The 25,370-nt window shown below is 41.8% G+C and overlaps 1 protein-coding gene across 5 annotated transcripts in view; it reads left to right on the top strand.

Annotated features, from left to right (window-relative positions):
• ESRRB (estrogen related receptor beta) overlaps positions 1 to 25,370 on the top strand; it is a 165,368-nt gene that overhangs the window by 49,262 nt on the left and 90,736 nt on the right. Inside the window, exon 3 of one of the 5 annotated variants that reach the window (XM_039535266.1) lies at positions 12,364 to 12,426. The exons of the other annotated variants lie outside the window; for them this stretch is intronic. Within the exon in view, the coding sequence (XP_039391200.1) occupies positions 12,413 to 12,426 (14 nt within the window). The 5' untranslated portion in view covers positions 12,364 to 12,412. The remainder of the gene's footprint in view (positions 1 to 12,363; positions 12,427 to 25,370) is intronic. 5 annotated transcript variants of the gene reach the window in all.

Here is a 25,370-nt window from a genome sequence, read left to right as displayed (position 1 = left end):
TATCACAGGGCATATTCTAACAGAACCCCTATGGATTTCCTCCCATCATCCATCACTAACTGTGCAAAATTGGGAATACGTCTTCAAGGGGCAACTGGATGGGCTCTTGCTTCTATTTCATCAGTGGTTTCTGAACAGTCTGCTCCCTGCTCTGACCTCAGACTCCTTCAGGAAGCATCCTGGTATTTACTCCCCACCCCTCCTATCAGGTCTCCTCCTTTGAGGCTAACTAGATTGCCTGCCCCTCCAGTCTGGTGTAGTGGGTCACAGTAATCCTCCTGTTGGACCCCACTGATCTGCCACTTTAAACTATAAAGGCTCCCCAGAGTGTGCTTGGTTTTGTGAAATTCTCTGGTAATATCCCTTTCTCCTTTCTAATAGGACCTGCTAATCTTATGGGTATAAAGGAATCTCTCACACAATCTACTCCAGGGCTTTACAATCCTGTGGTATACTCTGAGTCGCATGCTCTGGCCAGGTTGCTTTTACCACTTAAAAACAAGACCCACCAGAGGTGTTCCTGGGCTTCTCTGCACCGAAGTGGAGAGAACAGGTAGCTCATTCACCCGCAGAACAAGAAGGAGACTTACCAAAGAAGATGGCAGATCATTGCACCTCTTGACAATAGACAGCATATCAGGGCAGGGGGCAGCCTGACCCAGTTGTGTGGAGGAAGATTGTGAGAAATCTGGAGAAGAAGAAGGATTGGGAGCACAAAGATTTGGATAAATGTGTAAACATATCCATGCTGAATCAACCTGCTTTTTGCAATTCACCTATCACTGGCATTAGTACTGTGTGCAACCATCGGATGAAGTGATTAATTTTCCATCAATCATTTGGTTTAATAAAACTTAAGTACCACGTAATAGAAAATTCTTATAGGATCCAGTCCTCTGGCCTCGGAAATAAAACCTCAGCTTCCCCTTTTCCATTTATGTGGTAGTAAGGAAAGTTAAGCTCTGCTACTATACAATGTATTTTATTCTTTATTCTGCATTCTTAAATGCACTGTAGGAACGTACTGTAAGATTTGCTATAGTTGGTCCATCTACCTCAGTTATCCCATCTCTGGCAGTGACAGGCACCTGACAGTGACAATACCTGATGTTCAGAGAGAGGCCCAAAAAACCCTCAATGCATATGGAATAAGAGGATAAAATCCACAAACAATCCCCGTATGTCATTAAGCTTGAGATACAATTTCCTCTTATCTCATTGTTTTAGGCTGTAAGCCCTGATTTACACTACACAGTTAGGTCGACATAAGGCAGCTTTGTCTGTCAGTGTACACACTACAGTTTTGCTCCCGCTGTAAGTGTTCTGCCACAACCAACATAATAACTCCACCTCCATTAGAAGCGTAGGGCTTCTGTCGGTGTAGTTAGGGTGATACAATGTCCATGTAGACCAGGGGTCGGCAACCTTTCAGAAGTGCTGTGCCGAGTCTTCATCTATTCACTCTGATTTAAGGTTTCATGTGCCAGTAATACATTTTAACATTTTTAGAAGGTCTCTTTCTATAAGTCTATAATATATAACTAAACTATTGTTATATGTAAAGTAAATAAGGTTTTTAAAATGTTTAAGAAGCTTCATTTAAAATTAAATTAAAATGCAGAGCCCCCCCAGACCTGTGGCCAGGACCCAGGCAGTGTGTCACTGAAAATCAGCTTGTGTGCCACCTCTGGCACGTGTGCCATAGGTTGCCTACCCCTGATGTAGAGGCTGGGTTACTTACTTACATTGGCTGTTGGCTGTCATTCTTGTCAATTTCATGGGTCTATCCTCCCCGTTCCCAGCTGGGTTGCTGCCCACTGCTTGGGCTTCCCGCTTGGAGCTGGGCTGCTGCTTCTGGCATCCCTGGGGGGGGAGGGGGCAATGAGCTCCTGGCAGGGAGGCAAAAGTGGGGCGCATGGGCCACTGTGCTCCCAGCAGAGAGTGGGAAGGCAAGAGCGAGGATGGGGGAACCAGGATCCCAGCAGAGAACAGGGTGCAGGGGAGAGCCAGTGGTGAGCCAGGTGCCTGTGGGGCAGCCAGGCTCCTGGCGGGGAGCTGTGAGTGGAGCTGAGAGCCTGGACTCTCTGCTGCCCACACTGCTCCTCTTAGGTTGGTGGAAGTGCTCCTGGTGCACCACCGACAGAAGGAGGGTAGTGTGAACATGCACCACCACAATAATTACTACGGTGGTTGTTAGTTGATCTAATATAGATCAACTTAAGTTTTGGTGTAGAAATGTCTTAAGAGTTGCAAATGCTATTAATGGTCAGAAAGTTCCAAAAATCGAGCCACATATTTTGCCTTGATGCCTCCTGCAGCAGTGAGTTTCACAAGTTAACAATATATACTGCACTATATACAATAGTATTAAATTTATTTTGTTTTACACTTACTGAATGTCCTATTATTCTTCTGGGAAATAGGTAAAGCAGGGGAACTATGGGCTTTCACTAGTGGAACCTTTATTAACCAAATCTCACTTATCTGAAAATCCTCGTTATTCAAAACAGAGTCCTTTCCCCAGGTCTCTTTTTTTATTTACGTGCTAAAGTCTTAGTGAACTGCAGAATTCAGACATAAAGATTTAAGTGCTTAAGTCTTTATATGCTCAAGTATCACTTATGTGCATAAAGATGTATCCATGTAAATGTTTATTCCAGTTCATATAAATCCTGTTTCTCAGAACTGTCTATAATCTGAATGCAGTGGTGTTGTAGCCATGTTGGTCCCGGGATATTGGAGAGATAAGGTGAGTGAGGTAATATCTTTTATTGGACCAACTTCTGTTGGTAAGAGAAATTTTTGAGCTTACACAGCTCTTCTTCTATAATCTGAATGAATTTCATGTCACCTGTTATATTCGGCTGTAAGTATGTCATACTGTCAAACATCCCATTCGAGTCCCCTCTCCCTTCTCTTTTCCAAACTGAATCATCCTCACTTTTGCAATCTCTTTATTTGTAAGTCCCACCATGTTGTGCCTCTAACCATTCTTATCACTTTACTTTGATTATTTAGTCTGTTATATCTTAAGGTGAGTTGATCAAAATCAAACACAGTTCTCTAGGTCAGGGCACCCCATTATTTTATACAGTACTTTGATCACACTGGGGCAGATCCTCACCTGATGTCAGTTGATGTACTGTACTGACTTAATGTGGACTTCAGTGGAGCTATGCTGGTTTGTACCAGCTGAGGATCTAGCCCATTATTTTATCCCTTCCGCAGTATCCTGCAAATACTGATCCCCTCGGCTTATATGAGAAATTTAAAATACTTTAGCCAATGTGCATTGCTGCATACTTACCCAAGTCAAATTTCACTTGCCATTGTGCTGTGTAGTTCCCCTCATTTGAATAGGTCCAATCTGCCTAGTGCTGTACCTGGTGTATTACACCATAGCCTACAGTTATGGACTCAGATTTAATGCTGTGTTTTATAATGAAGCAATCTCCTGTTCGCCGTAACTTGGCTCCCCCCCCTTGGCATAGGAGAACAAGAGGTTCTGCTGTCCACAGATCTATAGAGAGACTTTTTTTGCTTTAAAATCTCTATTTTTCTTAATTATTTATTAAATTAATTTTTATTTCATTGAGTAGCAAAACTCCAAAGATTTTTAAAAAAGTAGAAAGCAGGGCAGAGAGAGGAAAAAATAAGATTTGCATGTGTCTGGTTTAGAACGTAGAAGATAGCAACAAACAACTAGATCCTGTAATAGAACTTTGTAGGAGAGGGACTGTGAGTGTGAGTCTCTGTATAGTGTGATCATGTCTGAAAGACTCTGACTTTGCATGTGTGGGGTTGAGTGTGAGTGGTTGGATTGGGGTGGGGGTAACAATGTAACTGTGATGTTTGAAAGTGAAAATGTGTGTGAACATGATGGTGTGGGAGTTGGGGGAGATCCCGTTGACTCTAATGGCAGCCAATAAATGTGTACAGAGCCTTGAAAATGTCTCTGTGTGCAAGAGTGAATGTGTGTGATTGATAGTTTGAGTCTGAGATTGAGAAGGTTTGTGAGCACTTCTCTGCAAATGTGTGTATCAGTGTATTCTGATGTGTTAACCTCTCAGGGTGTTTATGTGCACCTATGGGCGAGAGTTAAAGGTTTGTATCTGGAATGCATGCGTTTACCCTGAAGGTCTGATTCTGGTCTCGCTTATACAGGTTTTATACAATGTAAATCCATGGATTTCATTTAATTTGCTTCTGATTTACATTGGTATGAGATCAGAATCAGGCCCTATTCTTTGTATGAAAGAGGCTGCATGTGTATATTTCAGAATGAAAGATTTGAGGGTTTGTATATGAGATCTGCATATATTAGTCTGTTTGTATGTATTTTAAGTGGGCTGAGTCAGTGTGTGTGTGTATATTGGTGTATTCTCAGCATTGAATTGCAGACACACATACAAGCGTGTGTGTGTGTATATGTAGGTGTGTGTGTGTGTGTGTATATATATATAATATATGTTTAGCTGTGTGTGTATTTGTACAGATATACGAATGGAGTGATGTGTTTGCACATGACAGTGCATGTGTCTCGTGTGCATAGATGTATGTAAACTTGTATGTATGCATGTCTAGGTGTGCGTGTGAACTGCTGTGTGTGAATGTATTTGATAGTGTCTCTGCACATTCACTGAAGTACGTGTGGATGTGCATGTAGGTTGTAATAATACATAAAGCACCTTTCACTTCAGGGTCCGAGTGCTTTATGAACACTAAGTACATTTCATGACCAGCTCCTTCTGGAGGTACAGTGAGTTGGTAGGTAAGAGGCTGAAGCATAAGTGTGTGTGTGCACGCACACGTGGGGAGAGTCACCATTTCACAATAACTTGCATTTTAAGACTGAAGCAGGTGATGGTAGTTAATATTACGGTTATCTGCATTTCTAAGTCACCCATCACTCTGGATTTGACTAACAGACATCACCCTTTGGTGAGTGCCAATAAATCCAAGAAGTTCTGTTTCCCACATACATTCAAACTGACACACATTCATTTCAGCTCAAGTGAGACTTTATTGGCATGACAATCCAAGTACTGCCAAAGTGTAAATAGAGACAGACCCCTCAGATTTCTGTTGGGGGAGGATAGGATCCTCCACAGCTACAGCTACACTGTATCCAGCAGTAGCACTATATTGTGTCTGCCGTCTCTCTCCTTTCTGTTAGGGTCAGTTTTTCCTCATCCCTTTTGTGATTCCTGATAACTTGAGGAAATGATCAGGAATTGCTATGAATGCACAAGCAGCATGAGGTTTTGTTGCTGACCCCAAAGTGTTCCCCCCGGCAGACACTTTAACAGTCACAGGCATTCAGAGGAACGAACAGGCTATGTATCTGGAAACAAACAAACAAAAAACAAAGGAGACCCACCAGCCACGAGGTCCCGTCTCACTCAGTTCTGCTGCCAGTGGAATTCGCATTGTAGAGGACAAGGGGGACTGTGTAAAGGACCGAAGGTCACGCCCTGTCCCCCTGGTTTTGCCTAGCCAACTGCAGGATCACAAGCTCTATGGCTGTGTGATCAGCATTCTCTTCCTCTGATGCTATTAGCCCATGTGTGGGTATGTTAGTCTATTGAAGTCTCACTTGCTGGCCCCCCACCTCCCTCCTTCTCACCCCCCTTCCTGCCCAGTTCTGCTCTGTCACTTCAAGTCCAGCCCCTGAGTGGTAACCAATAGCAGCATTGCCATATTCATCAGTCTCTCAGTCTTAAAGCTACAGTGGGGTTAGTGGGATCTAAATCTCTTGTGCCTGTGTCTTCTCAGCTGTCTCCCTTCCCTCTGCCTGCTTCAGTGTGTCTGGATGAGTGTTTGTGTGTGGATGTGCATATGTCTGTCTCTTTTTCTCTCCTACTCTCTTTAACTGTCTCCTCTTTTTCTCCCACCCCCTTTCTTTCCTTCCTTGTCCCTTTTCTTGCAGTCTGGTCCCCTTTCTGTGGCTCCCTTTTTCCCCCTTTACTCTCTTCACTGTAATTTAGTTGCTTTTCTCTGCCATCTGGGAATGCTAAAACTGGACTGATGGACATTTCCGAACTTTGCATCTCAGACCCTCTCAGCTACCACAACCAGTAGGTGCCCTGTTTGGTTTGGTTTGGTTTGGTTTTGCCTGTGCTGGAAATGACAGGCTGACACTGGTGTGAGCCCGAGTATTGTCTGACTGTGAGTTGGGAAGGGGGAGAAGCAATTTTTACTTGAGGTTCCTTCCCTCCCCCCAGCCATGAGGAGAAATTCTTCCACAGATTTCCTGTCTTTTGGACAAATGATGTAGTGGTGGGGAGGGGATTGTGTAAGGGGGTATCAATGCTCCTGTCTGAGGCTTGGAGGGAAGCAAATCTCCATTTAGAACAGGTGCAGACCAAAAAGCCCACCTAGGTGAAAGGAAAATCTCTCTAAGGAAACCACTCCTCAGTCTGATTTGACTTTAGTTTGTGCCAGTTTATTAATTTCTTTCTTGCAACTTCTTCTTTTAATGCTTCATCTCTGGGGAACACAGATTGATGAAACAGAAAATCTACAATGCATGTTCTGCTTTCACAGATTTACTTTCTGTTTGTGCTCAGGGCTATGTAAAATTTCTATCAGATGAACTAATGGGTGGGTGTAAATAGATATATACTGTCTACACAAAGTAGATACATTAAAACACAGATATTTTACTGTGTTCACTTATTTAAAAGAAAGGCAAAAGCTTCATCTGTGGAGAGCCAGGCTTCCCAGGCTTGCAATCAGGGCAGCCAGCGTGGGGAAAGAGTGGAGGAGAGCTACTGAGCAGGCATCCCAAGCTGGACTGATGACAGATTCCTCGGCACCTGCTGGTGTTCTCGTTCTTTGTATGTTACGTTGGAACGTGCCGGACAATGCTTTGTATAAAATCACTTTAGCAAGTAAGTTGGATTTGATCCTTTTGGGGGAACTTGGGAGACAGGATGGAATCCTCTTGCCATTTGTGTCCGGTCCACCAGTGCAATTTCTTTTCAAGTATGTTTCTCCTCTCCGACAAATCTCTTTCTAAGCTGAATCTCTTTTTGTGTATTTGCATATTAGTCTGTGTGTCACCTACAAGGGCTCCATGGTGTCACCAGAGATGGAAATAGCGTCACTTTGACTGGTTCATTATTTGTTTAATAACTGCATCCTAGTTAGCAGGAATTAAAAGAGAATTAAAAAAATATGCCTTTTACTCTGCTCTGCTCGTTACAGCTCTTTCATCTCTCTCAGATCTTTCTGTTTCTCTCTCTCCGTTTTTCCTGACTTGCTCTCATTCCTTCTGTCCTTACCTTATTCCATTGCTTCCAACAATGCTGTTAACATGAAATTTATTATTTTAAATGGGAATTACCAGTTTAAGCCCTGTGGCTTTTGTGACTGGTGCTTCGCTTTTGGCTGTTCCACTTTGAATTAAAAATAAACAAACAGATACGTAAAGGAAAAGTGGATTGCATCCCATTAGGTGTTTTAATACAAAGTCAAAGTTTTGAAAGTGCGCTGTTACCTCTATGAAAAATAGCTTGATTGTAGCTTGATAATTACCAACTGTCATGTCTGCTCTTAACTTTTTCCTGTTCATCCATTCTACTTGTTGAATCCAGAAAAGCAATTCAGACCATACAAAAACAATAAAAGTAAATCACTCATTTGATTATTGTTAGTACCTTTTACTATTTAATGGTCTCCCTGGACAGCCCCCGACAACAGAGTATCCAACGCACTTCACTTCTGCTTGTGCCTCCCTTAACTTTGGCTTCTGGTTAGACAAATGAAAGTGGCTAGGAACTGAGAGAGACCCATGGCTTCAAAATGGGCTGGAGGAGCTATTCTTTGGTAACGATAAACTCTTGGTGTGATCTCAGTCTTCTTTTTCCTGAGCTTGCAGGGCTTCTAAGCTTATTTACAATTTATTTTTGGTGTTTGTGGGGAAACTAAATTGAGAGAATTAAAAAACAACAACAAATAAACCCATTTAAAAAAAATTAAAGTAAAGTTAAAGGAGCACAAGCCATGGGGCAAGTGCTATGGAAGCCATGACTAATCCAGAATCTGGAAAAAGTCAAGAGGAGAGGAAAGATGTAGGAAGCCTTCCAGATAATGTGTATAAATAAAAATGTATACAATGGCCAGGCTCTGCTTCAGTTTACACGCTTGTGTAACTAAGATCTGATTTCAGTGTGATTGTGTGCGTATAAGTCAGGGCCGAATTTGGCCCAATATATGTATATTTACCTATCTATCCAGTATGTGTAATAGTACAAGTACACTGTGCAGCAAGTATAAAATGTATATGCATGAGTATATATGTACATACAGCATATTGTATTTTGTGTGTGTGTGTGTATATGCTTATATCTGTATCTATTTGTGTGAGTGTACTATCCTACATACAGTGGCTTACTACACTGAATACTGGGTATTGAAATAATGTCGATAGTTATTTTCTGTCCAAACTCTCTTGTTTTAATTATGTTTGCAACAATTATTTTGGCAAACTGAACATTACATTGAATGTGAACTTTAAAATATTGAAAGCTGCTCTAAATTACACAAGTCCCAATCCAGGATGAGTCCAGACAAGAACTAACTGAGCAGAGGAATTCACCTCTTTCAATCGAACTCCATAATACTTTGAATTTCACCTTCTTTGAGTAGTAAAAGTTCTATTCTGTCTGTGTGTGTCCTGACCTGAGAAATGACACAAGGAGTCGGGGAGGACTCCGGTCATTGGTATGCATTGTTTCCTGCAGTGCTGGATCTTGCAGTGACAGTGAGAAAACACTTGTTCCTAATTGTTGAGACTGTGTGTGTGTGTGTGTGTGTGTGTGTGTGTTGGAGTTACTGCTTTGAGGGACCCATTGCCACCTCCATGTACTGGGGTTTGGGAAAGTTCTTCTGTCAGGGCAGGTGAAGCAGTTCCAAGGAGGAACCTTTTGCAAGGATAGCATTAGCAAACCATAAAAGCTAATGATTTGAGTCTGCAGTTTATCTCACAGATCAGGGCAGGTGGAGTGAACATATTTACACTGTGCTTACGATGTCTATCTGAAGTACAGTATATGTACATACAAGTTTTTAATGTATACAATATAAATACATATGTATGTATAAAATGCCTCTATTGTAGCTCTGCTGCATGTAAACATAAGATTTTTTCACAAGAGAGTGAAATCTGGTATTTTACCTTTTAATATTAATTTCACTGTCTCAAATGAGAGAAGAGGTTTTTTTCTGTTTTGCTTTAGTTACTGCCTAAGATGTTGATAGGACTGTAGAAAAATGTCATTGCCATTTCTAATTAATATCCTGGAAAGAGAGAGAAAGAGAGACTGACCAAGCTACGTACGTGTGTGTGTGTAATTGCCAAATTAGGGCATCCTACTAGATATTATGTCTTTGATATAAAAGAGAGATGCACAAATCATTGTCTGATGATGATGATTATGAAATATTATCGTGCAATTAGAAAAAAAAGTTAAAAGGAATAAAGTGTCTGTATGACCATAGAAACACAGATACAGAGAGATGCTGTACTGGAATTTTGATACAATCAAAGAGCAAATTCAGAGAAAGATTTAGTAAATTGTTTTTGTTTTGTTGATTCTTATTTACAGATTGAGGAAATGTGACTTTGTTTCCAGTAACCTCCAAAATCTCCATAGTCTGTGAATGGAAGGAAATTGGTGTCAGATGCTGACTGTAGCTGTGTACTTTGAGCATTTCTGAAGGACTGGAACAAGGAGTTGTTGTTTTTGGTTTTTGTTATATTTTACTGGCAGCATAAATTGAGAAGTGTCTGTAATGAAAAGGACTGAGTAGCTGAGTTCCCTGAGCAGATTCCCATCACAGGATGGGATCCTGCTTTACTGAGCTTATCAAGAATCTGTCTGGCACTGGGATTTGGGAAATTATTGTATAGGATTTTTATTAACATCCCCTCCTCCTCCCAACTTCCACTTTAAAAAAATACTTTAATCATATTAATTATTGAGAGATATGGAAAGATCAATTTATTAGAGGAAAACCCAACCAAACAGAAATCTTTCATTGTATTGATTTGAAGTAATCAATAAATATTGCATTTAGCCCGAGAGGGAAAAGACTTTGGAGGGATTGCGTTCAAAGAAAGTTGCTGTGACAGAGATTTCATATCCCAGATCCTTCTTCTCAGAGACTACATTGCTCACTACCAACTGCCCCGACTCAGAGACTCCTAGCCACATTTCTGCTGCATTACCTATGCTTGATTCCCATTATTTTTAATTTCACGCTTCCCAAAATTTCTTATGCTCTTTGAATAATTTTAGCCCATTAAGGAGGTTTGTGTGTGACACCAACAACTCTTCCCCAAAGTTTTGGGAGGATGGAATCTCTCCAAAGAAATGCAAGAAGGAAATGCAGTGGGGACAGGGTATATCTAAACCCAGCTGCACCTCATGGTCCCTATGGGGATGATGGACGTTCTTGGGAAACCTCTTCAAAGCATGTAAAATGTTTTGTCTGCACTTAGTTAGAGAAGAAATAGCGAAAGAAGATGATGATGGTGTATGCTGGATATAAAAGCTGAATCCCTACTCTCAAATTCTTCTGTTCTGTTCTGCATCCCACAGTTCAGAAGTCGGGAAGTGCTAACGGCAACCAGATTTTGTGTGTGTGTGTGTGAGAGAGAGAGAGAGAGACACTTTATTTTAGACCTCAGAGATGGAGCAAATTCTCCTCAGCAAGTCCATCTCCACATCTTAGGTAGTTATTTAGCTTAATTTGGCAGCTGGGGAATGCAAAAGGTTTTTTACATTTATTTTTAGTTTGCATGAGTAGGTAGGTAGGTTTAGCATTTGTACAGTGCCTAGCGTAATGAGGCCACGAACCTTGATTGGGGTTCGTAGGCACCACCACCACATAAATAATAAACAGAAGTTCCACAAGTAGCCATGAATCTATTGGCTCTTTGTCTGAAGAGGCTGGTGGACAATGAAAACAGCAACAGCAATCAGATTTGTGTATTTTGCTGAAAACAGGAAAAATCTTGCACTGTTTCTGCCCTGCAGGATTGGCTGCATTTCAGCAGTAAGCGAGGTGATCGTTGCATGTAGTTTGTGAATTAGTCTGAATTGCCATGTGTTGTGGGATCTGCAAGTGGAAATGTAATGTAACAAGCTTATTATTTATTAATAATAAATATTGAGCTGGATAAATTATTATTTATTGATAATAATAACTAATCACCTGCAGAAATCTTAGCCAACTTCTGGGGAATTTATTGTTGAACTAAATTTCAGTAACTTCTATCAATATCAATTTCTGTATCTGTCACGTTGCTTCTCTTTAAAACTCTGCCCTGCCTCTTCAGAGCACTAGAGATGCCCACAAAGTGATCCTTGTGGCTGAAGCACAGTTTACTTTGTTGATCATGCAGAGCTTTTGAGAGCCCTGCTGCTGGAAGCGACTGTCCGTGAGGAGAAACATGCCTGCTCGAGGTGGAGTGCGCTGTACGGAAATATATTTGTCATGTTTGTAATTGCAAATGTAATTAGCAAACAGGCTCTGGGGAATAGAGGACTTCAAACTTTCACTGCACATCATTTGACCCTGTGCTGGCTGGACAGGAGCTTGTATATTGTTAACCCTCACCATTCCTGCACACTCCTCCTCTCTGTCTTTCTAGGTTTACTGATGCTAAATTTTCTTTTCCATAGGTGTGACCTTGCTTTGACTGTGTGTGTGTGTGTGTGTTTATAATTTATTTTATTGCAAATTATTAAGGTCGTTTCACTAATATTTCCTATTCGCTACTGCTTCTGACACCCTCTGGAAAGCATTCTGTGATGCCCTTTATGAAGAGCACTGTGCACAAATAAGTACTAGCACATTGCACTGTTCAGTGCATTCTGATCACCGCAGGCAATGTTCCCATTCAGTGCCCCCTTACACTTCGGAAAGGCAACTTGTGAAAAGCAGGTGGCAAGCTGTTATCACACAACCTGTGTTGGGTTTGTATCCCGGCTGAGCTGAATTTTCTTGCTCCCCTCTTCTAAATGGGGGAGCCTACTCAACTCTGTTTCTTTCTATTGGGAGGGGCTGAAGGGAGTACAAGAAATCCAATTCCATATTTTAGGATCCCAGAAAATCCCACTCTAGTCATCCTTATTCTGACTGTCAGTTTGCAAAGAATATTCTTGGCCCATGAGGATGTTATGAACAATAGAACCAGAACCCATTTGGAAGAAAGTCACTAACTTGTGTGTGAGGGGAAGAGTGCTTTCTCATGCTAATTCCTTCATTAGTTTCTTTTCTGTCCCTTTCTGTGCTTGGGATTTAAGTTGCAGTAACATTCCATGACAGAACTGTTTTTGTTTTGTTTTTTAGTGTGAAAGGGAATGGATTGAGCATAGAGAGAGGCGGCCTGTCTTGTCCGATGCTGCACTGCCGGTGAGGTGTTCATTCTTTGGGCATCTCCCTGATTTTACATTCCATTTGAGAGGGGTGGGAGAAAAAGGAAACCTGTTCTAGGTTTGTTCTTTAGGAGGCTAAGAGCATTTGGTGAGAACCCTTCTCTTACAGTCCCGACTTTTCTTTTCTGTCCCAGAAAATCATGTCCAATTCACCATACATTTTAAGTCTCAAACACTTTTTTTTAACATAAGAAAACTAGGCCATTGGATGGGTTAGAGAGAGCCAGTTACTTTCAGTTGGGGAGCTTGTGAAAGAGTCTCTTTTCAAAGTGCAGTTCATTCTGAACTGATTGTGCATTTTTAATACAGCTGTTTTTATTAGGAGATTTCTTGTTGCTATTTTTCTCCTATTCTCCTAGTCTTTCCCACGCGTATAGTTTCACAAAGCATTATTTTTTAATTCCTTCTGTTTTTCTCCTGGCACTTTGAAGTTCCCTTCAGTAATAATGAGCCTCAGTCGCTGGTGATGGAGCCGTCACCGTGAACGATACCGGTGAGCGTATTGTCTCACTGTCCTTTGACTCAAAAGAGAGGTCAAAAGAACAGCCTTAAAAATGTTTAATTCTGTGATTATGATTTTGCATGTGGAGATGTTCGTTTTAAGAGCTTCTAGTTTTTCGTCCTCCACAAAGATGTGGGGAAAAGTAAAGGAGAGAAATATAATTTTCTGTCAGTTGCCGCCAGTAAATAAACAATAGCAAAAACAATTACAAAACATGCTTCCACTGCGCTTTATACCAGTTTGTAGAATTAAAAAAATTAAACACACAAAAATAAGGATAATAAATAATTTTGCTTTGCCTGATTTTATTTTTAAAAAGTTTTCCTTGCATTTTTTGTTCATTCAATCTGACATGTTATGAAACATCAACAGTGTTGTTTTATTTGCTTATTTTTAAAAAAAATCTTTATGGGATTTTCACAGACCTAGAAATACAACTGTTAAGAATATAGGCTTGTGACATTGAGTTCTGGGGCTCATTTTATAACTGTTACCACAGTACTGGTAGCCAGGGTTAATCCTATTTTTTTAAAATGTTTGTGTGTGTGTGTATTCATACTTTGCCTGCTTTTTATTTTTAAAAATGATCCTTGATTGAAAGACTGTTTCTGAGAATTACCTTTTGTCTTTCATTTGTTCCTTGTTTCAGAATTCGATATGATAGGCAAACGCTGTCTGATTTTTTTTTTAAACTGTCTAAAAGATGGGGAGAAGGTCAGATGAATATCTTGCAACACTCCGATTGCAGTCCCTCTCTAGCCCTTTCTCAGCCTCTCTGGGCATTGCCTTCCTCTCCCCATCCGTCTGACTTGCTACTTCATTCAGCCTCTCAAATGTTTCTGTTTTTCTGCCGTTTGCATTTTTGGTCATTGTGAGAGAGTGTGTGTGTGTGTGTGTCGGGGAGGGGGCGGGGGAGGCGCTGTGCTGTAGTGAGATGCTGGGCAGCTACTCCTGTGAAACCAAAGACCTTAATAGGCCGTTGCCTGACACTCTTTTAGTAGTCAGTTTGCTTATCGGATTCATCTGTAGTGCAAAGGTATCAGAAGGGAGCAAGGCACTTTGTACGCCTAACTGGATTATTAAGCAGTGACTTCCAGGCAATTGAGCGTAGCCTGCAGTGCAGTCTAACCTGGGACCAGGGGAAGGGAGAGGAAGCACAACTGTCTGATACAGTCAAAACTCACTTTCAAAGCCAAATGAATCCCTGTACGGGGGCCTGTAACAGTGGCACTTCAGCTTTAGAAAATATTTTACTTTCACTCCTTGTGGGCTTTTTCTGCCTTAACAGATTGTAGCAAGTGTGACCTTTTGAAAATGGTGGTGAGATGTATTGATGTGTCCACACATTCTACCTTATACAAATGATACCAGACAAGTCACCCTTAGAATAATTGATGAAAATTGTGCTGTTGCACCTTATACACTACACAGACTTAACATGAGTAAAGATGAGAAAGAAATAGTTTTATTCTCGTGTGTGTGTGTGTGTGTGTGTGACCTGAAGAAGAGCTCTGTGTAAGTTTGAATCCTTGTCTCTCTCACCAGCAGAAGTTGGTCTGTTAAAGGATAATACCTCACCCTCCTCTCTCTAATACCTTAGGACCAATATGGCTACAACATCATTGCATGTAATATATTATAAATAAACAAGCACACATACCGTGTGTGTGTATTTCTATATAAAACAGGTACATATACTGTATATGTGAATAAGTATAACCTAAATGTAGTGTGTGTGAATACTGTCTGTATATGTGTATATCTATACAGTGTGTGTGTTCTTAAAGTATATATAAAAATACTTCCTTCCTCACAGGAGTGTTCTATGGCTTAATTAATTAATGTTTCTAAAGCTTTTGAGATCTTTGGATAAAAGGTATTCTAGAACTAAAAAATAATTTTAACGGTATCTAGATACAGTGTACATAACATCTGTATTTATAGATTTTTGTAGTCTGAATTAGAGCAGATATAATTAGATCGTAGATAATAAGATTAGATATCATTGGATAGCTAAATGTGGTTAGATATTCTGTTTATAGATTCCCCCCCACATCAGGGTTTCTGATTTTAAAGAAATGCGGTGATTTTTTTTATATTAAAATACGAGAAAGGATGAAAAGACAAAAGTGCAAAATATGGAACAAACCACAAAATACTATTTGCATGAAGCTGGGGACTTGTGCTGAAGCCGGAAAAATCAGCACTTTGGTTTAATCTTTGGATACTTCGGGAATTTTTATTTTGTTTTGGGGAGGTTTTTAAGCATGGTGCTTATGGGAGGGCACAAAATGTAACATGCTTCCCACTGTACAGTCCATCACTTTTGAAAGCGTTGTATGAGTAAGGAATAATTCAAGTCACACCCTATCAAAGCAAACAACATTTCTGACCATCCTGTTATAACTGTTAGAAGCCGCTTGCGATTTAAAATGAGAACTATTTGCTTTTGGTTCCAGTGATTTCAGCTATGAGGCTGAAAGAACCATATGCCCTAAACAGTGCCCATGCCCGTTTCTCCCATTCCAGTACAGACCCAGTCTTCAAATTTCTCCCCCACCTCAAGTCGCCTCACTACAAGGACTTGCCTTTTTAAGCCCTAAAACTGCCGTTTATTTCCCTATCATCCTTCATTTTCCCTCTGTGTATATTTGCAAAAGGAAATCAGTTCTCCCAGCTCAGCACTACAGTATTATGTATATTTTAATGTATTCATTTTTTCCTTTAAATTTTCACCTAAGGTGTTTAGGAAAAAAATACACAACCATTCTTTAATGGTTGGTTGAAGGGAAAAAAATCTGCTTTTGGCTGTTCTGCGCTGTCGACATAGAGCTTCTTTGCCTCAATCTGTGGAAAATGTTAGAGATTCAATTCCCCTGTTGGACCAAGAGTTAAAAATTAATTCATGAATAATAAAAACCAATCAGTCTGGTTGAGTTTAAGAAGGATTAGAAGAAAGGTTTTTGTACAAAAGCAGTTATATATCTTGGTGCAGATGTTGAACTATTAGATATTGTCCTGGTCTCCACTGGTTATCTGATAAAGGTACTTGATTTGCAAATAGGGTTGTTATCCTGATGACTAGCTGGATCCAAATCTCCAGCTTGCAGCACACTTTCCTGCATCCTACAGAGATCACCCGCTGGGAAGGGTCTATCTTTCAAGAGCAAAGTTTTGAAGGTCCCGGACTAGAGAAAGTATGAACTGGATTAATTAAGAAAGGTCAGGTGGTTGGTGTCTATTACAAGTTCTCCACCACCTCTTAGCAGATAATTCATTTGATTAAAAATGTATGGACGGTAAAGGGAATGTAACAAAATACATATTTTAAAAATAATTTAAACTTATTATTTGTAAAGGCTGTTTAGGCATCCAAATCCCCTTCAACTTCAATGGGACGGTGGCAAATGTGCTGGGTTCTGTACAATACAGAGCCGGCAAGGTAGTCCCTGCCCCAAACAGACATAGAAAGAACAGACAAACTGGCAGAGCCAGAGGAAGGCGTTACTGTATATACTCGTTCATTAGCCTGTTCGTTTATAAGCTGACTCCCCAAAATGGATAGGTAAAAATGGCAAAAGCTGTATGACCCTTTCATAAGCCGACCCTATATTTCAGGGGTTGGAAAACTTTGGCTCCCGGCCCGTCAGAGTAAGCCGCTGGCAGGTCAGGACGTTTTCTTTACTTGGAGCATCTGCAGGCATGGAGCCCCTCAGCTCCCTGTGGCCGTGGTTCGTCATTCTCAGCCAGTGGGAACAGTGAACCACAGCAACAGGGAGCTGAGGGGCTCCATGCCTGCAGATGCTCTAGGTAAACAAAACTACAATGCATTAGATCAGGGATCGGCAACCTTTGGCCCGTGGCCCACCAGGAAGTGGTGGGAAGCGGCGTGGGCTGAGGGATGTGCTGGCTGCTGCTTCCTGCCACCCCCATCGACCTGGAGCGGTGAACCGTGGCCAGTGGGAGCCGCAATCAGCCGAACTTGCAGACACGGAAGGTAAACAAACCGGCCCGGCCTGCCAGCGAGCTGCGTGCCAAAGGTCGCCGATCCCTGTATTAGATATTCAATTCAATGATTCCATAGAGTTTAAAATCATCAAATTTTAGTGTAGACCCATTTATAAGCCGACTCCCGCTGTTTGATGCGTCACTTTTTTTTACCAAAAATATTCGGCTTATGAACAAGTATATAAGGTACTTTCCATAGTCAATCACCTTCAAAACTTTGCTCTTGAAAAGTGGACCCTCCCCAGCTGGCATTTTCCTGTAGCATGCAAGTGGGTGGGTAGCAGGCTGGAGATTTGGATCCAGTTAATTTATTTGCTTCAGGAGGACTAGAAAGAAAATGTCTCGGTTGTTTTAGTTTTCAAAGGTTGGGCTCCAGTTTTGCGGAGTTTCTTTGCTGTTGAAAATAACTGATAAAGAGCAATGTATGCACGGTTATTCTCCCAGAGCAGTCTTGCTGTGCAGTGGTGTGGGATAGGGTATGGGGTAATTGCACGTCTCGTGAGATACTGCTGGAGCTCAACGCACGGGTGAATAAGGCAGGCCAAGGACAGAAACACTACGTTGTCTTTCCACACCACAAAGCAATTCGCCGCAATCAGTTGAGATGTGGTTATGTGGGTGAGGAAGGAAGAAATGACAGCGGCTTTGGGTCAGGCAGAGGAAAGGGACAAAGCCAGTTTAAGCTCCAAAAAGTCTGTTCCTGTAAGAGCTGTTCAAGATGATATAGCACTTTGAGCTAAAAACAACTGTGCAGTTAACAGGAGTTTGAAGTTGACCCCAGCTACAGCTTCAAATAGCCGCAGCACCTTCTGCTTTGGCAGGTTGGTATGGAAAAATTGTCATTGCAGAACGTTTGAGGTTACAGGATCTGTCAGTCACTAGTTTAAACTTGAAGGAGACTTGATGTTAAATATGGGGAATAGAAGAGAGACATGAGAAAGTAGTGTCATTTTTCTGAAACAAGAATGGATCTGCATCCATTACTAGGAGACCAGTCAGTCAGTGCCCATCATCTTTGCCTCAACCTGCCTTAAAATAGCTCCGACCATTACAGTACTCCAATCCATGCACCAGATGAGAAAAATCAGAAGAACTCTACAGCCCCCTGCAGGACTTGGTTGATGCTGCATTGACACATAACTGATGAGTGTGGGTTCAGGGTTGATGAAGTACTGAGAAGGGTTACAATCATAGTTTACTTTTTACAAATGGAATCCTGGGAAATAATCAAATTAATTTGTGGTCTGAAAAGTAAATGTGGATTCCTTTCAGCCACTTGTCTTGGCAGTTCTTTAATTCCTGTCTCAAGCACAGAATCAGATATTAGACATGTAACTATTGGGTCATCCAGCTCATCCTCCTATGCCAATGCAGGATTCTGCTCTATGGTACATTTTCCCAGTATTCTACCTAGTCTAGTTGTAAGTCTCACAAGAAAGGAGGCTTCCTTCCCTTCCCTCCGGGGATGATTCCATAGCCTAAGGAGTTCTCATAATAGAAAATATTTTTTCCTAATATTCAGCGCAAAAGTTTTCCTTCTAAATTTCATCCCAGTCCTCCTGATTATGTTCTCTACTATCACGCTAAACAATTTCTGTCCGTCCTTGCTGTTTACAAATATTTGAAGAGAGAATATATTGTTATCCCCTTAGTTATCTGTTGATCTCTCTTCCTAATGAGTGCAGACAACCACCTGGTCACATTTGGGTGCTCAAAGCTGCATCCAGTTTGTCAGCATCATTCTGATAAAATGATGCCCACAAATTAACACAGTATTCCAGGTACAATTACGGCAGAACTGTGTAGAGAATTGTCACCTCCGTGCTTCATGATATTGTAAGGCAATATCCCTGGGGTGCATGGTTGGCAGTGGAGATGAAACACAAGACTTCAGGATCTGAATGACTGAGCTAGAAGATCCAGGTCTGTTGCTCAAAGTCTGTAACAGACTTTTTGTGGTACAGACACTAGAGGGAGAAAGAGAGATTCATTGTGTAAGTATGGTATACACATTCCCCATGACTTTTCCAAAATAACAGTCTTGGAGCCAGAAGTTTGTTAGCTAATCCCCTGTCTGTCATAGTATACATTTTGTCCAGCACAATTGATGAATATATATTCTTAAGTATTCTTTTACCTTTTTAGCTGGCTTTGCAGGATGCTCCTTACTTCCAAAATGTTTGTTCCTCTTTTATTTCTCTTGTTAAAGGCAGATGTTGAAAAGCAGTAACCCAATCATTTTTGGCTTGTCACTAAACTAATCCCCCTATTCTATCTTTAATAGTTCTACTTCCCCTAAGTATTTCTACTATGGGGAATGATGCCATGAAAGTCATGGTGTCCAATATGAGCAGTCTCAGTATATAATGCTCATACAACACCAGTGTTACAGCTACGTTAGCGCTTTGGCACTTTTCATGGTGGACCATCAGACTAGACAAAAGAGCCTCACAAGCTCAAGAAGCAATCTTTGGTGCCTTCTGAGATGGAAGGCCATACTAAATGGCAGTGATTCACAATGATTCACTTTTCCCCACACTGAAGTAATCTAATCAGTACTTCACAACTTCTAGGAGAGACTAATGTGTAAGTGATTCCATTTTACATCCAACAATGAGTAATTTGTAATAGATTACTGCACATTCTCAAAGTAACTAACAACCATGAGATGCTGTCAGTGCATGCATAGAAGGGTATTGTTGACAAGAATGTAAATGGGAGACTAAGATAGGAGAGGTCAGCAAATGAAGACACTATCATCAAGTCTTTTGAGTTCTGCTCTAAGGATCAGCTTATATCTGAAGATGCTTTGGGCTGATTCTCATTTTCACTGGGGTAAATGAGGAGTAACTCAATTGAAATCAGTAGTTACTCCAGTGTAAAACTGATGTGAGATCAGTATTAGGCGATTCAGCTTCACACCACAGTAGGGGAAGATGCACCTGGAATTGTTTAGAGAGATCTCCGTGAGAAGCAGACTAATGCTCTTACTGTACGGGGAAGACAGAAACTAGCATTCTACACTCTGCAAAACTCTGCCAGGTGCTCTTATTGAGTCAGATCACCAGCTGCTTCTTTCAGAGTTCAGGTTTCATGCTTCTAATGCATGAAACGATTCCTTCAGTCCTTTGGGAATAATTTGGAGTATGTTGGAGGAAGCTACAGAGTGGTAATTGGGGATGAATTTGATGCATTGCTGAAATGCACAAAGGACAAAATGGCAAATGAAGTGTGAGAGGAGACAAAGTGTGAACTCACTGAAGTTGCAAAGAATATTATTGGGATAAAAACATGGCAGAGAGGTATAGAACAAGGCTCAGATGAAGTATTACATCATGTGGAGAATCCCTGAGCGCTCCAGGCAGGAAGGTGCTCTGATGAGAGAATGAGGAAGAAATCCGTGTGGTGGGAGTTGACCTATGCAAATGCTGTTGAAACTCTATAGTGCCACCAAACCGAGCAACAGTAAAGCCCTCACAACAGCACATGAAATCAAGAAAAAGTGAAAGCAGGATGATAACCTCTGCTCTGAAGCAAGACAGGCTGCCTGATAGCCCCGACTGGGAAGGAATTCCAAAAGAACTCTCTGGCCCCTCAAAATCTGAAATGAGCAATGTGTGAACAAAACCCACAGAGACAAAGCTTGGGAGAGATGACAGCTCTGCTGCTGAAAAAGGGATGAGTTTTTTACACCAGATCTCTGAGGCCAGAAGGGAAGCCAGCAATGGCTGAATGACCGATACCAGGTGATAATCACATCCTCGCCCCCCCCCCCCGACAGGTGGTCTGAAGGAGAGTTGGCGTTACAGGCTAGCATCACACATTTCTCATGTGAGCAGCATCCTACAGCCAATCACTCTAGGAACAGTGTTTGAAGATGGAATGCAAACTGGAGGCAGAACCAGCAAGGGCAGAACTGAGGTCAGGGAGCGTGGGATCAGACCTAGACATAATGATTGGGAAAAAACCAAACAAAGTGAACCCAGTCATTGTGACTGTCTTATTCGTATAAGCAGGATTTCTGGTTTTAGGTTGAAACTGATAAATGGTGACAGACTCCCCACATTTAAGATAAGATTTTATAAAATATACACTGCAAATGCCCAGGCCAGGGGCAGCTCGTTCCAAGGAAAGGCGGCGTTTTGAGTTTTTATATATAGGAGTTGGGGGAAAGGATTTTTCAAAATGCATATTAGGAAAACCTACTTTCACAAAAACTGAGTCAGGATTTGCCTAAAAATAAACATTAAATCCAACAAACAATAATAACAGCACTAACCTTCGTCCTAGCTATCTCACAAGCAATTTCAGTCCAACACATCAGTACACCTCTGAGCCACTCTGCTGGAAATGGGCTTTCTTGCAGGTTTGAGGAACATGTCATATTGAGAAAGTGGCAGCCAGATTGGTGCAAGGCGTAGCACTGCAGAGTGGTTTCGCCACAGCTATTAAGCTTTCATACAAATATACAATGCCCTTTGCGCTTGATGACTCTGATAGTGCCAGGTCATTTGTGAAAGCAGAGTCTGCTACCTGCAACCTTCTTGATGAATGACATGGAGAGCTGGAACTATGCGCAGCCAGAGGTGAATTGTACTTGAGAGAGATGAGACTTGGGAAGCAGAATATTCCAAAGAGCAGAAGAGTTTGAAATGGAGCCATTGATAATGGAAAGAGTTATAGTGCTGGACTTCATGGAGTTTGAGGAATAGGGATTGCCCTCATCAGATCAGGAGATGGTTTATTACAGCATGGTTAGTGTCCTGGAAATTGGAGAAGACACACTCATTGGAAGCTGATAGAAGCCCTATCTTGCGCCGATGCTCCAAAGGAGTGGGAGGGGACAGGAACCATGTCCCAGTATGAGGCTTAATGGGAACTGATGGGAATGGAATCCAGAGGTGGTGTTCAGGGTGAGGTGGAGCACATGGCCTGCTGAGTCCTGGCATGGCACTTGGAGGGAGCAGAAACTCAGAACCATCCCATTTTGTCATTTTTGCCTCTGCGATGGATAAAATAAAAATAGCTGTTAAGAGAACAGACAGGGAGGAAAATTTACAGTGAATCAATCCTAGAGAGAGAACGGTGATTAGCTTATCTGAGGGTTTTCTTTGACCTGCTCAGTGGGCTCATGCCGACTCTTGCTGTGTCTTTAACTCTCTGTGCTCTGACCTAGTGCTTAGTCCTGCTCCGTGGAATTACTGAGCCCTTCAGTTGTTCCATTGCAGTTTAACAGCAGTGAAATGGCAGTAGCCAGCCTCGCTCTCACCTGGCCTCTCTGCTGACTTGAAATATTTTATACTGAAAACAGAGTGAGTGAGGTGAGAGTAGAACATGACGAAGACCCTCTCTGCTTAAAGGGTCATTAAAGGGCCAGGCTGATTTGTGCTCTGGCCATTTACATTTGCAAAGGTGCTTGTCACAGAACATTTAGGTCTGGGTGGTGTGGGGCATGGTGGGGTTCTGTGGTAAGTGTTAATCTGCATGTGTGTTTCATGAATGCTTTGTTTAATGTCTTTGTGTTGGTATTTAATGTGAATGTAGGAGTATGCATGCTTGTGTTCATATGGTGGGTAGAGGCGTATGTGTCTCTTTGTTAGCGTTAATGGATTTGAGTGTGCCGGTGTGTGTGTGTATTGTTTGATGCTTGTGCATGCATCTTGTGCACACCCGTGCTTGATCCTTGTGCACATATAATTCTTTTAAGACATGCAAAATGCAAGTTACAAATGAGGCCTACTCAGTGTGGCCTCACTTATTTCAGGCAGCCGAGGTGCTCGCAGCCATCCCAGCTCCATGCAGTTCCTATTATCTTGGCCAGAGGGAAGGCTCCCTTTGGGCTCACCTGGTAAAGCTAGCACCTAAGGATACTGGAAGACCTAACTGGAGTGTGAATTGCAATAATGTGCAGTTGCTCATCCTTGGGACTCAGCCATGAAATGGGGAACTCCAGGAACCAGAGGCCTCCAGTCCAGTGGCCCCAGGCGGGAGATATAATAGAATCATGGAATTATTTATTCTGTAGTGCCTACCAATGAGCTGGGTACTTCACAGACATAGGATTAGACAGGCGTTTGCCCCTCAGAGCTTACAATCTTAAAGGACAAAGACCAAACGAAGGATGGCAGAAAGGGGACTAGCAGCCTAGAAATTAGTGAAGGAAAAGCCCACTGGGGTTCCATGCAGGCCATTTTGCTACCAGAGCAGGATTGTTCCCTACAGTACCTTTTCTAGAGTTTTGTTGTGCCTGGATTAAAGGTGCAGAGTTCTGAGTAAGCAACAAATATCTGTGCATGTGACTGAAAGAGCAAGGCACTGTTGCTCCGTGGAGAGTGAGGGGCTGAGGTGGCAACATGCACACGCAAGTGATTCTAAGTCCCTTTTAAATGAGGTATTTTCACTCGGGTGTGTATTTTGACATTTACTCATCACTCCGAAAGTGAGGACACAGCCTCTGTCTCCAACAGCAAGTCTCTAGAACAGAGTTAATATCGTTCTTCCAGTTAGTCTCCAAGAGACACCAACCAGCAGCACTCAGAAAAATTAACAATAACAGTACATTATACAATTCATCAATCTTTTTGTTTCCTGCATTGAAGCGATGCTGCTCAGGGCACTCTGGTTACACAGAGGTCAACACTTTCATTAGAAACCTGCCCCCCCCCCCCCCCCGCGACATACAGCCTTTCCCAGGGGTGCTGTAGAACTTGCCCATAGAAGTGGGTGCAGCTGGAAGCTTGGCACAGGCATACGGGTCCAGGAGTGATTGTTTAGTTCAAGACGTAGTGAAAAATCAGGCTGTTAGATAGGAGTGAAAATATTCTACATTTCCTCGGTGTCAGTGCAGGCCAGTTCTGATTTTAAAAATGAAATATGGCAGCTAATTAATCTAGATCACAGCTTAATCGCCTGTGGTGGGTTTTTAAAAAAACATTTTTGTACGAATATAGTGCTCATGAAAGTGAGGAACTCGTATCATTGGGCAGACTAAGGCACAGTGTGAGCAAACTACTTCCCCCTGCCTCTCTGCCAGTGCACCTCATTCTTGACCTGCCGCAGCCTCTGCTGTTCAAGTTCTGAGCCTACCCTTATTTTACTAATGTACCTTAAATCTAGTATGAAGCAGATTTCCACAGCTCTGCCAATGAACTTCGATCCAGATCTGCAGCACCCCGGTACTTCATTAATCCAGTCATGAAGATTCCAAAGCACAGACTTGTATTTGTGCAGATTTACAGTATGATGTTGATAAGCAAATATCCGCTTATGTATTTGCATTATAGTAGCACCCAGAGGGCTCCTACCAGGATTGGGGCTCCATTTTTGCAGCATGCTGCTTCATTCAAACACATGGTCAGAGACAGTACCTGCCCTGCAGTGCTTCCAATCTAAAAAGACAAGTAATTGACAAAGGAAAGGGGAGCAGGTTTTTTTTTTTTTAAACTGATCTTTATTTTCCAGAAATATACAAACTTATTCTCTCATTTCCCCATCTTCTTCTTCTTCTTCTTCTACTCCTCTGATGTACAGGACATTGTTACACCTTATAAAAACTTCACCAAGGTGTCCTGACAATGCACCATTGATGTATTCTTCTGTGTTTGCAAGCTGCAAGGGCTACCTGGTGTCTGTCGACGGCTACATGAACATGCAGCTTGCAAACACATGCCTCCATGAAAATCTTAGCCTTAGTCATTCTCTCTCTCTTTTCCACTTTCTGACCTAATTCCATCTCTCTACAAACTACTTGCACTACTGTACAGCCTCTACCGCCATAGTATCTCAAGTCTGGTGGGTGTTTAGTAGGAGGAAGAATAGTAATATTATATGGCTTTTTGTTTTACACATTATTAATTCTTACAAAACAGGGCTGCCAGGAACCCTGGGGGCATACAGTAAACGTTTTCATTTTAATGTAGCCCCATGGGGAAGAGTCTGGGTTTCTGTCTCTGGAATTGCTTTGTAAAGGTGATGGCTAGTTAGCATTTATCTTGAACATTTGATCTTTGAAGCTCAGTGAACTGTCATTCAAACTTTGTCCAGATTAGAGGAGGAGAGAAAAACAAGACTGGGTTAAGCACCAGTGAACTGACTTACGAAACAGTCCTACACTGACCCCTTGGGTTGCCAGTGGACTAGATGGAACTTATATGGCTTTTCCAGCTCTAACTTCCATGATTCTATGAAAATTAGTGAGACAAGGCAGTCAGCAATCCTGGAATGGAAGAAATCCAAGGACTTCCAACCAGTGTTCTCTTTTGTTTTCTCCATCAAGGGGAGCTGATTAAGAGGTAAGAGCATCGCAGCAGGTAACAGCACAACCGCCACAACCTCCATCCATAAAGTCATTATTCATGAAACTTAGTTCACACTTACTGGCCTAATGGAAGGATCCTTTTCCCTTCATTGCT

Source organism: Mauremys reevesii, linkage group 4, assembly GCF_016161935.1.
Source record: "Mauremys reevesii isolate NIE-2019 linkage group 4, ASM1616193v1, whole genome shotgun sequence".
Classification (NCBI taxonomy): Eukaryota; Metazoa; Chordata; order Testudines; family Geoemydidae; genus Mauremys; species Mauremys reevesii.
Note: the sequence above shows the minus strand (reverse complement) of the source record. Positions and strands in the feature narration are given on the sequence as shown.